Below are 13,664 nucleotides of genomic sequence, written 5' to 3' on the forward strand. Positions count from 1 at the left end.
TTGTGTTCTGTAGATGAACAAAGGTCTTACGGGTTTGGAACGGGTGAGTAATTAATGACAGAATTTTCATTTTTGGGTGAACTATCCTTTTAACCATAAATCAAACAACATTTAGTAACGCTTACACCTTTAAATAAAAAAAATTAGGCTTACAAAAACTAAAACTTAATTCAAAATGTGTTTTTAATGACGCATACAGTTATTTTGCTTAAATAATATATTGACTGGAAAATGAGAAAAATACTAAAAATAAAAAGCAGTCTGTCTAGCTGTAAACAGCATTATTAGCACTCTTCTAGCTCTTACTGATGATGTTCAAGACCAAATTGATGTTTGCAAGAAGACTTTCTCCTTCCTAACTCTGATAATAAGGCCCTAACACAGGCAGTCGCATGAAACAGAGCAAGAAGACTCCTTAGAGAAAGCCAGATGGGTCTCATCTGAGCAGAGAGAAGACACAAGTCAGGCTTTCAGGCTGATATGAGAGTAGACTTTCACTCATAGTCACCTAACAAGACTAACCTGAGCAGAGAACACTTTTTTTTTTTATTTATGAGGGTGTGTAAATTATGACAACATTTCCATTTATGGTTAAAATATCCCTTAAAGGAGAAGTCCACTTCCAAAACAACAATTTACAAATAATTTACTCACCCCCTTGTCATCCAAGATGTTCATGTCTTTCTGTCTTCAGTCGTAAAGAAATTATGGTTTTTGAGAAAAGCATTTCAGGATTTTTCTTCATATAATAGAGTTCAATTGTGCCCCCGATTTTGAACTTCCGAAATGTAGTTCAAATGCAGCTTCAAAGGACTCTAAATGATCTCAGCCGAGGAAGAAGGATTTTATCTAGCGAAACGATCTGTCATTTTTTTCGAAAAATAATTTTTTATTTACAAAATTTGTATATTTTTTAAGTGCAAAATCTCACGTAGCACAGGCTCTCGGCTGTGCATCCACGGGTCGTTCTTCAGCGATTCATTCATTTTGAACGAATCTTTAATGTGGGAGTGATTCGTTCAGTCGCGCACGCGCAACATCCTATTAGGTTCTGTACTGGAATTAGTTCACCTGTTTCGATTTTTCAAGTCGTTCGTTCATCTTATGGGGCTGTCACGTGATGCTGATTTCGTTAAAATTTACGAAATGACTCCAAAAAAAGATTCGTTCATTTTGCTAAACGAGACTCAAAGGTCCGAGTCGGTAAAATGATCCGAACTTCCTATCACTATACAAATCACTTTTAAGTTCATCGTCTGTGTACTCCGACTAAAAAAAGTAGAGTATGGCGAAAAACTCCATCTTATTTTCTCCTACAACTTCAGAATCATCCGACACGTTGTACATTTTCGTTTGTAAACAGTGTTTGACTTATTTGCATTTTCTTAGTCTTTGCGTGTTCGCTTCATAAACACTGGGTCTGTAGATCCGCCTATGTTCCACGTGACCTTTCGACATGATTCAATAGTATCCCTGTGCTGCACAAGCTTTTGTGCTTAAAAAGTACACACAATTTTTATTTTTGGAAAAAAATGGCCGATCGTTTCACTAGATAAGACCCTTCTTCCTCGGCTGGGATCGTTTAGAGTCCTTTGAAGCTGCATTTAAACTACATTTCGGAAGTTCAAAATTGGGGGCACAACTGAAGTCCAGTATATGAAGAATAAACCTGAAATGCTTTTCTCAAAAACCATAATTTCTTTATGATTGAAGACAGAAAGACATGAACATCTTGGATGACATGGGGTGAGTAAATTATCTGTAAATTGTTGTTTTGGAAGTGGACTTCTCCTTTAACTGTAAAGACCAATGAGCAACATATAAACTAAAGTTTTAGGACAACCAGTCAATCTAATGCTAATTCAGGCTAAACCAAGAGCCAAAAAAAAATGTTCAGACCACCTGACAACCACACAGTTTCTAGTTTCAGCAAGACTTGGATAAAATTAACATAACACCTCTATCACATAACATTTGCCAAGCTACGAAGTTGAGAAAAGATAAGAAAATCTCAGCTGAAGTTGTGCTAAAGCCGTCAGGGCCTGTTAGTGAGCCAGTATTCTGCGTAACGGCAGTGTAAGGCTTAAGTCAATGAGTCATGAGGCAAGTCAAGTGCCTCCATTTAATATAGCCACTAATATAGTCTCTCTTAACCCTGAACTGCTTGTTCAAAGAGAGATGTCAGCCATCAGAATGTCAAACGGAGCAATATTTAACAACACTGGTCTGTTTGACAACATGAGCTGCACTGCATTCATTTAAAGAGCAACCCAACTATTGATTTTGACAAAATGTGAACAGTTTTGCTTTGAAATTTTACTTTTTTATAGTACCCCTTTAACTGTCACCGTCCCCTCTGTGGGACTTCACCATATTACAAATAAATCCTAATCTAATCATGACAAACTATACATCGTTGGAAAGGTCTGAGGCTCCTAAAAAGATATTTTACCATATTTTTGTGTTACAAATTATGTAGGAAAAGTAACAGATTAATATATGTCAAGAGTGCAACTTAAAAAAATCATCATAACATGAGTTCTGACCTTTGTCACAAAAGACTTTCTTCGTTGCCTTTTTCCCTATCACGTTTTAGAAATCATAAGAAATTATATATCAGTTCAAAACTTGAAATCTCAAAATTCACCCTTTGAAAGGCATTTTAAAATCAGACATTGCATTACCACGGAAAATGTACATTAAATTCATATTACAAGATGTTCATGAATTATAAAAAATTAAGTCTGGATAGTTTATTTTTATGTATGTGTTCAAAAATGGGAGTGACAGTTAAAGGGTTAAAAGTGTTGTTGTTTTTTTTGTTTTTTTTCCACTAGGTGAACATGCTTAAACTTCACATTTACATTTAAGCTACAAAGTAACTTACAATACAGTACGAAAAAGAAAAAAAGCCAGTTGCCGGCAGTCAATTTTTACACAAGGCACATCATTAGTATCTTTTTCTGCAAACAGTGGATCCTGAGGAACGCTGCTGTTGTATTTTACTGTGCTGTAATCATCACCACCCATCAAAGACTTGTCTGCACCTACAAAACATCCCTTAATGTTTCTTTTCTCCTCAAGGAACAGTGTTCATGATGAAGGCAGAGAGAGGTTTCCCAAGGTGCTTATTTTGAAGTTGTTTTAAACTATAGTCAAAAATCATGACTTTTCAGAATCATATTAACACATACTTTAACATTAACAGTGTCTTATTTGATTAGTATTTATTCATTAGATGCTGTAACGTTGCTTAGTCTTAAAGTGATAGTTCAAAATAAGAACACTGTCATTATTTACTCACCGACATGTCATTCCAAACCTGTATGACTTTTTTCTTACATGGAAAAAAAAAGACATGTTGGTAACCAATTTTGGTACCCACTGACTTCTAAAAAGACACTTCTTACTAGGGCTGGGTTTTGGCACAAATTTCATGATTCGATTCTGATTGACAAGCTTGCGATTTGATTTGATTTCCAATTCGACATATATATAGATATATCAGGTACAGTACATGCCAAATTTTCTAATGTTGTAAAATGAAAGGCAGTTGGTACTACATTACTATAATACTGAAGGTTAAAATTAACTGATTTGCATACAAATGCTTAAATTATACGCAATTAAGTTTTTAGAATGATAAAGTTACAATTATAAATATATTTCTACTCCAATTCGTTATTTTTAAAAACATAAACATTACATGATGGCTGTCATAAAAACTTGATGGATTTATTCAAACATAAATTAAACATTGAAAAACAGTAAATAAATAAATAAATAAATAAATATTTATTTATTTATTTACTGTTTTTTTCAAATCGATTTTTGGGATTTAAAAATCGATGTCGTTTTTTTTGGTGAAATATTTGAAACAATTCAAAACTTTTGTTGAGGTATAACACTCCACACTAAATTCAAAATAATGTTAATTAGCCTATATGTTGCTATATTTACAATACTATTACAAATTTTGCAAAACACTTAAGGTTAGCCCAAAAAGAGTAAAACTTTTAATTGTTGACACATGCAAATATTCTAAATAGGAGATTTCTTTACCTTATTGACATAGTTTTGTCTTGTAGTAGATATTACATTTCTATATTTTTACATATTCTGCATAATAACTCTAGTGGAAATGCAGGCATTTTTATACTTTTCCATGTCAAGTCACGTACAGAATGCAATAAAAATAAATATTTTTTTTTTAAAAATGACAAATGAAGAGAATACCATGCCATTTCTAATGGCTGTAGAAGTAGACAAGGTGACCTAGGACTCAATTAAACACTCTATAGGCAGTTAGAGCTCCTGCTGGACCTATTGGCAGGAAAACTATCTCAGCATATGGATTCATTAATCATTAAGTCATTATGTTTAACTCTTAGATGGAAATCACCCTTAAGTAAAGACATATAACAACCCGAGTGGAGTTTGGAAAACAGCAGTTCAGGTACTACACTCCAAAAAATAAAGGTGCTTTAAAAGGTTCTTTACAGCGATGCCATAGAAGAACTATTTTTGGTTCCACAAAGAACCATTCACTCAAAGGTTCTTTTAAGAACCATCTCTTTCTTACCTTTTATAATCAGAAGAACCCTCTTTCACCACAAAGAACCTTTTGCCAAACAGGAATGTTCTTCAGATGTTAAAGGTTCCTCAAGGAACCATTTAGACAAAAAAGGTTCTTCTATGGCATCGTGAAGCGCCTTTATTTTTTAAGAGTGTAAGATCCTGATGGTAAAGATTCTCTCCTCTTATGAAATACATGTTAAACTTTTCATCCTAAATGGCAAGCAGTGTGACTAAAATGGCTCAACACCTGGCTAATACCATACCTACGGTGAAACATGGCGATAGCAGCGTCACGCTGTGGGGATGTTTCACTTAGAAAATAAGCCTGAAGATTACAGATCACAGATCATTTTGGCAACCTAGGCATTTTTGCCTAAATGTATATAGAAAAAGCAGCAAGGAAGTGTAGTGTTTCATTCTTAAAAGGCTGTACCTTTGAAACAGCATGCTTTTAATTAAGAGCTGAAATTAGTTTCTTAATCATATTCGAATATTAAAAAGGTTAAACACCAAAGAACACCGCCGCCCATTCATCAGGGTTTAGCAAAGCCTGAACAGACCCGTGTTTTGAGCATATAAAATGTTGGTAGTATATTAGTCAGCAAGGTCATACAGTCCTAAAAGAAAGGAAGGATAAATCCATCTTTCTTTTGGGGGTTAAAAAGGATGTTTCGTGCATGCTGTGTAATAAATTAGGATGGTTAGAAAAGCGTATATTACTACTCTCAATGTATAATCTCAGTATGCATGGCCACAATGCAGAGTCAATTTGCAAACAACATCAATAATACAAAACTCTGCACTAAAACAGCAAGCACAAACAATTTATCTCCTTCAACCATGGAATTCTAACTAATGTAGTGAAAAGGGGGGTTTTCTCTGGCTATGATTAATGTAAGCTGCTGTAAAGCTGTTTATTTGGTGCCAGAATCGTGCCAATTTGTCATTGTAAATCTACTAGTGAAAGTGAGGCGGCTGGAGGACGCTGAGTCGGTAACAGCTGGTTGAGGAGGTGATGCAGTGAGGGGTAAGGCATCCGCAGGAGCTCCCTACTATAAGCTTTGGTTGTCATGGCAACGCTGGGGGAAATTAAGTATTAAAGGAGTATCTTGTTATGCACAAAAGCACAATGCACCAGTAATTTAGATTTGTTTTGAAAGTTACAGAGCAGATATCTACAGTCATATGAATGTGAAAACATTGCATGCTTGAGTTTTTTATAGTATATTATGGCATATCAGTCATCATAGTACACTGTAGCTTGTATATATTATTTTATATAAATATATGACAGTGTTTGATATAAATATTCAATTTAACATTTCATGTTTTTTTATTTTTAAATGTACTCATAGATTCTAGAAAGGTTGTTTCACCAGTTAGATTTAATATCAGTTAACTGTCAAATAAGCATAAGTTTTAGCAGCCCACTTTAATAACACCTTCTCAGCATCTGAAAAGATCCCATTCCTGCATGTGGGACTGCAGCTTCAGCGCCCTGGGTGGAATTTAGAGACAGAATGATGATTTCAAAGGAAGCTTATTCAGCTGTAACAATCCGATGAGGAATTCAGTCTCAGGTGGTGGTGGAAGTTTGCAGTCGGTCTCTGAGCAGAGGGGATTTTCTAACCTCTATTTATTTTCTTTAAGCTTCACTGCTTCTAACAAAAAATCATTTGCAGTTTCAAGATTGTGTACATACGGTATACATCAAATAGAAAAATCATTTTAAGAATGGGTTTAATGACATTATAACTGCTGTATGACAGTGTGTTTTTTATTTACTCACCTACTAATCAGGGCTCGACATTAAGCCTTGACAAGTAAATCAGTCTTTTTTTTTTCTCATCACTGCTCTATGAGATCTTTAATCTGCATATTTTTGATATTTGGCTTAAATTGATTTGTAGGACACTTTTCAACTTTACGAAGGGCAATATTTTCCTAACCTTACTAAACACGTATGTTGTCATTTACGTCAAGTTCTTACATTTTATCAATACATTAAGTTAGAATAATTAGACTCTGTATGGTTGTTACCATTCAAATTAAATCAGTATCAACAAACTCTATACTTCCACTGCAAACACTGAAGCTGCATTGAAAGTACCATTTAGATGTATTTACTCAGACTGTTTAATGAAGATAAGAGGTTCCATAAATGCATTTACACAGTAAAATTGCAAATGCATAAATAATTTTACAATTAAGGTTAATGCTTTACTTTTTTTAAACATAAATCTGAAATGTTGGAAAAATGCAATAATACTTTTAAATATGAAACCAAACCACCAGTAGGTGGCAGGAAGTCACTGAGTGAGTCACTGATTCAACCAATTCGTTCAAACGGCTAATTCATTCAATAAATGACTGTCTTTATGAATGGCTTACTGAATCATTAACTTGCCCGATTCGTTCAAAAATGCTGAATCATTCAGTAATGAAACACCGCTGTTCTGTTTTTTGAACTACTGTTGTTTAAAATCAGCGTCACATTTGCAATCGTGCTGGTGCTTGGTCATGTGATGTTGCATACTTATATTGTATGTTATATACAATATTTATCTTTTTTCTACCAAAATATGATTGTTCATGTTTATTTCTTTGTGTGTGCTGTTGCGCCTATTAGTTTTGATTTTTCCGTGAGTCAGATAGGCTGCACCTTGAACCTTGATACTGTCTGTTATCAGTCACCGTTTACACTGAAAGTAATCAAATCAGAATCATTCTCACCAAAGTTTTGGTGCTGCCCTAGTTTTTGTTTGTTATTGATGTTTTAATCAGGTTACTTGTCTGGTCGGGAAAGTAAAATTCTCTTTCATTTGCCCCTTCACAAAATCCAGTTGTCCTGGACAAGCGTTAATGTCAAGCCCTGTTACTAGCATCTGATTTCAATTTGTCAACCAATAGAGATTTTTGGCTATCGTCTCTATCGCGGTTACACGCTCGGGTGACATTGCTGTGCTAGCATGCGTTTGTTGTTTGCATGCGTTTTTAAACACTGCGGTTTAAAAACAAGTGATTTAACCTGTTAAAACGCAATCAGCAGCGAAAGAGAACTCATTTCGCTATATGCGCACACTGAGTGCTGTGAAAGGTGTGCACACCAGGGTTGCCAGGTTTTCACAACAAAACCCGCCCAATTGCTACTCAATACAAGCCCAAAACTAGTCCAACTGCATTTCATTGGGGGTCCGCTGATAAAAAAAAAAAAAAAAAAAAAAAACGTCTGTTGGGTAAATATCACGTTATTGGGGTTGCTTCAACCAATGGACGTGAAAACGCGATTCAGAATGTGAGTCTTACCCCACCAAAACACAACTGTGGGAAAACCGCGGACATGGCAACACTGGTGTGCACATAAAGGCGGTGCTCATAGAGCATGGGAGTATTTTATTTTGGGAGCTAGTTTTTGCCACTTTTTTAGGCCTTGAACAGTTGAAAACACACACGTGCATGTGTTAAAATGCCAGTTTTTGCAAGTATCCTCGTAAACACAGTAATTTAGGTCTTAAGTGAAGGCAAACAGCTGAGAAAGAAAAACACGTGTAATAGTATACAGGTTCCGGACAGCTCTTAAAGTGACAGCAGTGTAATATTCCTGCTGTCTGTCATTTATGTTAATCAAACGACAAAAGAGAGAAAATATCTCACTGCTCTTGTCTAAATCACTTTCGTAATAATAATATGAAAAAATATATAATTTACACAGTGAAGAAAATGTGTTTTTATATACTTGATTACTTTATACAATGTATGTAGCATTTGTTGTACTGTAGTTTTTTGTCCTATTGCTTGTAATTAGTTTTGTATTCCTATTTAATTGGTGACGGTTTACTTTTTCTTTAGTTTTTTGTGATATTGACAATGATGACAAGAATTATGAAACTTATGTGGCATCAAAATAACAATATCATGATATATATCGATACCGTGAAATAAAATTGCCCGTATCATAAAATTTGTATATATATTATATTTCAAAAGCGTCTTATACATAGATGCTAAAGGAAAATAAAAAACACTTTGGATTAATAATTATAAAATATGTATAACAAAAACACTCAATTGGATATTTTGTGATATTAAGCTGACTGTGAAAACATTATTATTAATATATTACAAAAAAGGGATTTAATTTGTATGAGGAATTACTAACGTACATTTCCTCCTTAGTTTTGTAGGATGTACTGCTCTCCAGGTGGCCTGAAAATAGTCGAATGGTGTGGGTGAAAATTATGACTATCTGCAGAACAGCAGCTCTATCATTAACCTGTCAAAGTCATTGTGGTTGGAGTTCTGTGAAGCATCACCATTCAAATGCAGAAAATATCACGCTGTTATTATACCGTGCTCCCAACTTTTGGAGGTCGTTCGTGATATGATATCAGACGTGAGGATTTTCTAGGCCCTGCAGGGAAGTTCATCAGATTTCAGCTGGTGGATAGGTCTATCACGAAACTCTTCTGGGCTAGTGCACTGAAGTCTTTGCAGAGGAGAGTGATTAGCCCTCATCTGAGCTATGTAATGTACCAGTGAGTTGATACTGCAGTCACATTTCCATGGGTTGTCGTGCAGAAACACCTCCTTCAAGCCTGAATCAATCAGAGATGTGATTAACATCTTACATTTGACAGATAAAAATAAAAAGTATTTATATGTATGTTTTCCCACACAATATTAAGTTTCCTTAGAACCAAAAGATAGAGGCAACCCACATACTAGTCCTTGTTCTTACCTTGCATGTTGGCTAGCATGTTTCCATCAATGGCATGAAGCCGATTCCCACTTAACCCCACGTGAGTAAGTTTAGGTGTGTGGCGAAACACGTCAGCTGGCAGACTCTCAATTTCATTCTTTCTCACATAGAGCTCCTGCAGGTTGGAAAGACCTTCCAGCGCGTCCGCGGTAAGTGTGGAGAGCAAATTGTTGTCTAGCACCAACATCTCAAGAGCAACCAGGGGTCCAAAAGTCCCTGCTTGGATATTCTTCAGCTTGTTGTTGTCCAAATTGAGAAAAAGCAGCTCGTCGAGTCCAACAAAGGCTTTGGGTGAGATGCTTTGGATGCGGTTCAAGGCTAGATCTAGGACTTTGAGGGCAATCAGAGGCTTGAATGCATTTGGTGGCAGAGCAGTGAGGGTGTTCAGGGGCAGATCCAGCTCTGAGAGGTTCCTCATGCCAATGAATATGTTAGGTTGCAGGCTAGCTATCTGATTCTGGCCTAGCATGAGAAAGCGTAGGTTTAGGAGATCTTTGAAGCCTTTCACTGGGAGTTTGGACATTCGGTTTCCTTGCAGATTCAGAAGCATCAGTCGCTGGGCTCCATCAAATGCTTGAGGGTGTATTGACTTGATTGAGTTTCGTTCTAAGTTTAAGCTCTCAATTTTTGGGACGGAGCTCAGGATGTTGGCTGGGAGGTCCTGCAGTATATTTTCCCCTTGAAAGGAAGAGGGTTTAATACGTGCTTGTTTAATAAGTAAACATCACTATGCTCATACTTAGGGTAAAGAATTTGAACAGACATTAGAGCAAACCGTCGAGTTCCAGAAGTAAAAAATCCTATTGATTTTCTGCGTATGGGAACTGATTTTTAACGATGACTTAAAAATGGTTGCATAGTTGTTGTGACTATCACCATTACATTTTCTTTAGAAGATGTAAAAAAATCTACTTCAGTTAAAGGAGAAGTTCCAGAACTTCCAGAACAAAAATTTACAAATAATTTACTCACCCCCTTGTCATTAAAGATGTTCTTGTCTTTGTTTCTTCAGTCGTAAAAAAATTATGTTTTTTGAGGAAAACATTTCAGGAATTATCTCCATATAGTGGACTCCAATGGTGCCCGTCAGTTTGAACTTCCAAAATTCAGTTTAAATGCAGCTTCAAAGGGCTCTAAGTGATCCCAGCCGAGGAAGAAGGGTCTTATTAAGGGTCTATTTGAATTCTGTGTAATTTGTTTCAATACAGTTAGGGTAGGTTGAAAAAAAAAATCCCATCTCGTTTTCTTCTCCAACTTCAAAATTGTCCTACATCACTGTTTTATCTCTTTTTGTAAAGGGCGCTTGATAGTCTTTGCATGTTCACTTTGTAAACACTGAGTCGGTACTTCTGCAGCAATGTAGGATGATTTTGAAGTTGGAGAAGAAAATTAATAACTGAATTTAACCAGAATGCACAGAGTATGCATGCGCTTAGAGAAGACGAGCGCTTGCGGTTAAAAAGTACAGAAATTGCCAATTTGTTTAGAAAATGACTGATTCGTTTCGCTAGATAAGACCCTTCTTCCTCGGCTGGGAATCATTTGAAGCTGCGTTTAAACTGCATTTTGGAAGTTCAGACTTGGGGACACCATTGAAGTCCATTATATGGAGATAATTCCTGAAATGTTTTCCTTAAAAAACATAATTTCTTATCAACTGAAGAAAAAAAGACATGGAGGACAAAGTGGTGAGTAAATTATCTGTAAATTTTTGTTCTGAAGTGAACTACTCCTTTAAGAGAATAACACTCTTTAATTTATCCATTCTTTACTGTAATATGCCACGCAAATTACTACACAAGTTTTAACACAAGAGAGAGTATTGAGTCAGGAATAATAATTAATGAACTAGTCAAATTACCATAATTGTAACTGTACTGTCACTACTGTAAAACATTAATACATAAATAATGAAACAGTTTAAACTAACCTGTTTGTCGGTTTTAGCTGGTTTCTGAACCTTATGAGCTGAAAAGTGTCAAAACCCCATATAAACTGATCAAAACAGCCCAGCTAACCACATTAGGTGTAGGTTTATGTTTTTACCCCCAGCAGGGGAAACATTTTTTATTTCTACATTTCTTATTTACTTATACATTATTGTACATTACAGTTAAAAAAATTGGGTCTGTAAAACTATTTTTGAATGTTTTTTAAAAACACATGAGGTCACTTATTCACACCAAGGCTGCATTTATTTGCTCAAAAACACAGTAAAACAGTAATATTGTAAAAAATTTCTACAATTTAAAATAACTGTTTTCTATTTTAACATATTTTAAAATGTAATTTATTCCAGTGATGACAAAGCTGAGTTCCTTCTGAAATCTTTCTAATATATGACCCTGGACCGCAAAACCAGTCGTAAGTCGCACGGGTATAGTTGTAGCAATACCCAACAATACCCTGTATGGGTGAAAATTTTTCTTTTATGCCAAAAATCATTAGGATAGATCACGTTCTATGAAGATATTTTGTAAATTTCCTACCGTATATATATCTAAACTTTTGAATAGTAATATGATAAAATATTGTCCTACAAACCATACATTAATGGAAAAATTATTTATTCAGCTTTTAGATGATGTATAAATCTCAATTAAAAAAAAAAGACTCCTATGACTGGTTTTGTGATCCAGGGTCACATAGGCTGAATTGGTCTTATTATTATCAATGTTAAAACCAGTTGTGATGCCTCTATGTTAAGAAGTATTTCTAGTTTGAAACTGTGTAATCCATTTTTTTATTTCTACATTTTTATGTAACTGAATTTTCTTTAAAAAAAAAAAATGTTCTTTTAAAAGAACAACTGGCCCCATTTGAATTGAAAGTTCCATTTTTTTATAACATTTTGTTAATTTTATAAATGTCTTTACTGTCACCTTTGATCAATTTAATGCATTCTTGCTAAATAAAAGTATTAATTTCTTTTAAAAACAAAAATCTTGTGTATACTGTCGTGACTATGATATTTTGGATGAAAATATTTAACAGGAATGCAGTGGAATAAGAGATTACATGAGGATCCATGATGTATGAAATGTTTAATTTAAAATATATTTTGTCATGAAGGGCAACCACTATTAAGTACATTTTCTCCAAAAACAAGTTTGCAGTCTCAGCTCACCCATTTTTAGGATCCATGTGTCCAGAGGGAGCTGGGGTGGGATGCTCTCAAGCCCCCTCTTTTGACAACTGACTTCAGTCTTTTCGGTACTAGATTTCTGGGTGCATTTGCAAGCACTGGGGCAGTTTTCCACGGCCTCTGCAACCCACAGCCACAGCACGGCTAACCCTGCAACCAGCTTCATATCCCTGAAAACACACAGAGTCAGTGATTTAATTATGTCATAATCCTACCGAAAAGAGCATTAGGAGTATTACAGCAAAAAGAAACCCACATATTGCTTCAAAATAGACACAATGTTTGTATTAGATGTAAATTACTCATGCAGACTTACCTTATGAACAGATGCTTAATAAGACTTCAACGTCTTAAGGCTGTTTCGCGCAAGCTAGTAGTCGGTCTGTGCTCGGATGGAGTCTGAAATGAGCCGAAATGTTTGCCCCTCTAGCAAAAAAGGTGCAAGGTCTGTAAAAACTCCCAGCACAGCAAGTTGGTGAGAAAAATGACATGCACAGATCATGACAGGTTCCCTGCCAAATAAACTCCAGCGTCCCTAGAGAAAAATATGCGGGCATGTGTTTTTGCATGGGTGTGTGAATTCACAGGGCACCTTATGCACGGCTTTGATTGTTTAACTTGGCACAGGTACGGTCTGGTTCGCAGCAGATTGATGTCACTGTTATATCACCGAGCACACGATAACAGGGCGGGTCGGTGAACACAAGTGATCGGTGGAGGCGCCACAACCGCTCTGCCCTCTGAGAGCCTGCTGAGCTGATAAGGACAAGGACCTCATACATCTTCCCCCTTGGGCTTTTCTTGGCATTGTCCGCCAGGATTAACAGTAAGAGCGAGTCACAGTTTCTCAGTTTCTCGCGAGCATCATCAGTGTCACTCTCGCTTTATGCTTTGAAAGAGGAGGGCTGGCTGCAGGGAACGCGCAGACCTCCAGAGATGTTATTATGGCTGTGTCTTTAAGTTTGACGTGTCTGCTCACCGAGATGATTTTATTGCGCGATAAAGACGAAAGCTCTTTCAAGGCCCGCCAACAGCAACACAATATGCAAGCCATCTGGAGCAGCATAATTATAATTTCTCCAGCTCCAAGCTGAGAAAAACCAACGCACCGCCTCTCGCCACCCAAAAAGAGGAGCAGTCAGAGCTGATAAAAAAAAACGTCTGTGTGATTCTGATTAATAG

General features: G+C 36.0%; 1 protein-coding gene across 1 annotated transcript; it reads right to left on the reverse strand.

The window, feature by feature from the left end:
• Positions 1-8,564: 8,564 nt before the first annotated feature.
• On the reverse strand, positions 8,565-13,189 carry si:dkey-1j5.4 (leucine-rich repeat-containing protein 15). The gene is made up of 4 exons (XM_051139273.1): positions 12,799-13,189; positions 12,465-12,652; positions 9,317-10,015; positions 8,565-9,173 (listed from the first exon to the last, which is right to left on the reverse strand). Exons 2-4 carry the CDS (start codon positions 12,646-12,648, stop codon positions 8,983-8,985), a joined length of 1,074 nt encoding a protein of 357 aa, XP_050995230.1. The 5' UTR covers positions 12,649-12,652; positions 12,799-13,189; the 3' UTR covers positions 8,565-8,982.
• Between the last annotated feature and the right edge of the window lie 475 nt (positions 13,190-13,664).

The sequence above is a fragment of the Labeo rohita genome, chromosome 20 (assembly GCF_022985175.1).
Source record: "Labeo rohita strain BAU-BD-2019 chromosome 20, IGBB_LRoh.1.0, whole genome shotgun sequence".
Taxonomy (NCBI): domain Eukaryota; kingdom Metazoa; phylum Chordata; class Actinopteri; order Cypriniformes; family Cyprinidae; genus Labeo; species Labeo rohita.

What these genes read in the sequence shown, in the direction of transcription:
- si:dkey-1j5.4 (XM_051139273.1), bottom strand. Translation starts at nt 12,648, where the DNA reads ATGAAGCTGGTTGCAGGGTTAGCCGTGCTGTGGCTGTGGGTTGCAGAG. An exon ending in CACATGGATCCTAAAAATGG is followed by an intron (nt 10,016 to 12,464) that starts GTGAGCTGAGAC and finishes CTTCCTTTCAAG; the next exon opens with GGGAAAATATACTGCAGGAC. An exon ending in CATGCTAGCCAACATGCAAG is followed by an intron (nt 9,174 to 9,316) that starts GTAAGAACAAGG and finishes TGATTGATTCAG; the next exon opens with GCTTGAAGGAGGTGTTTCTG.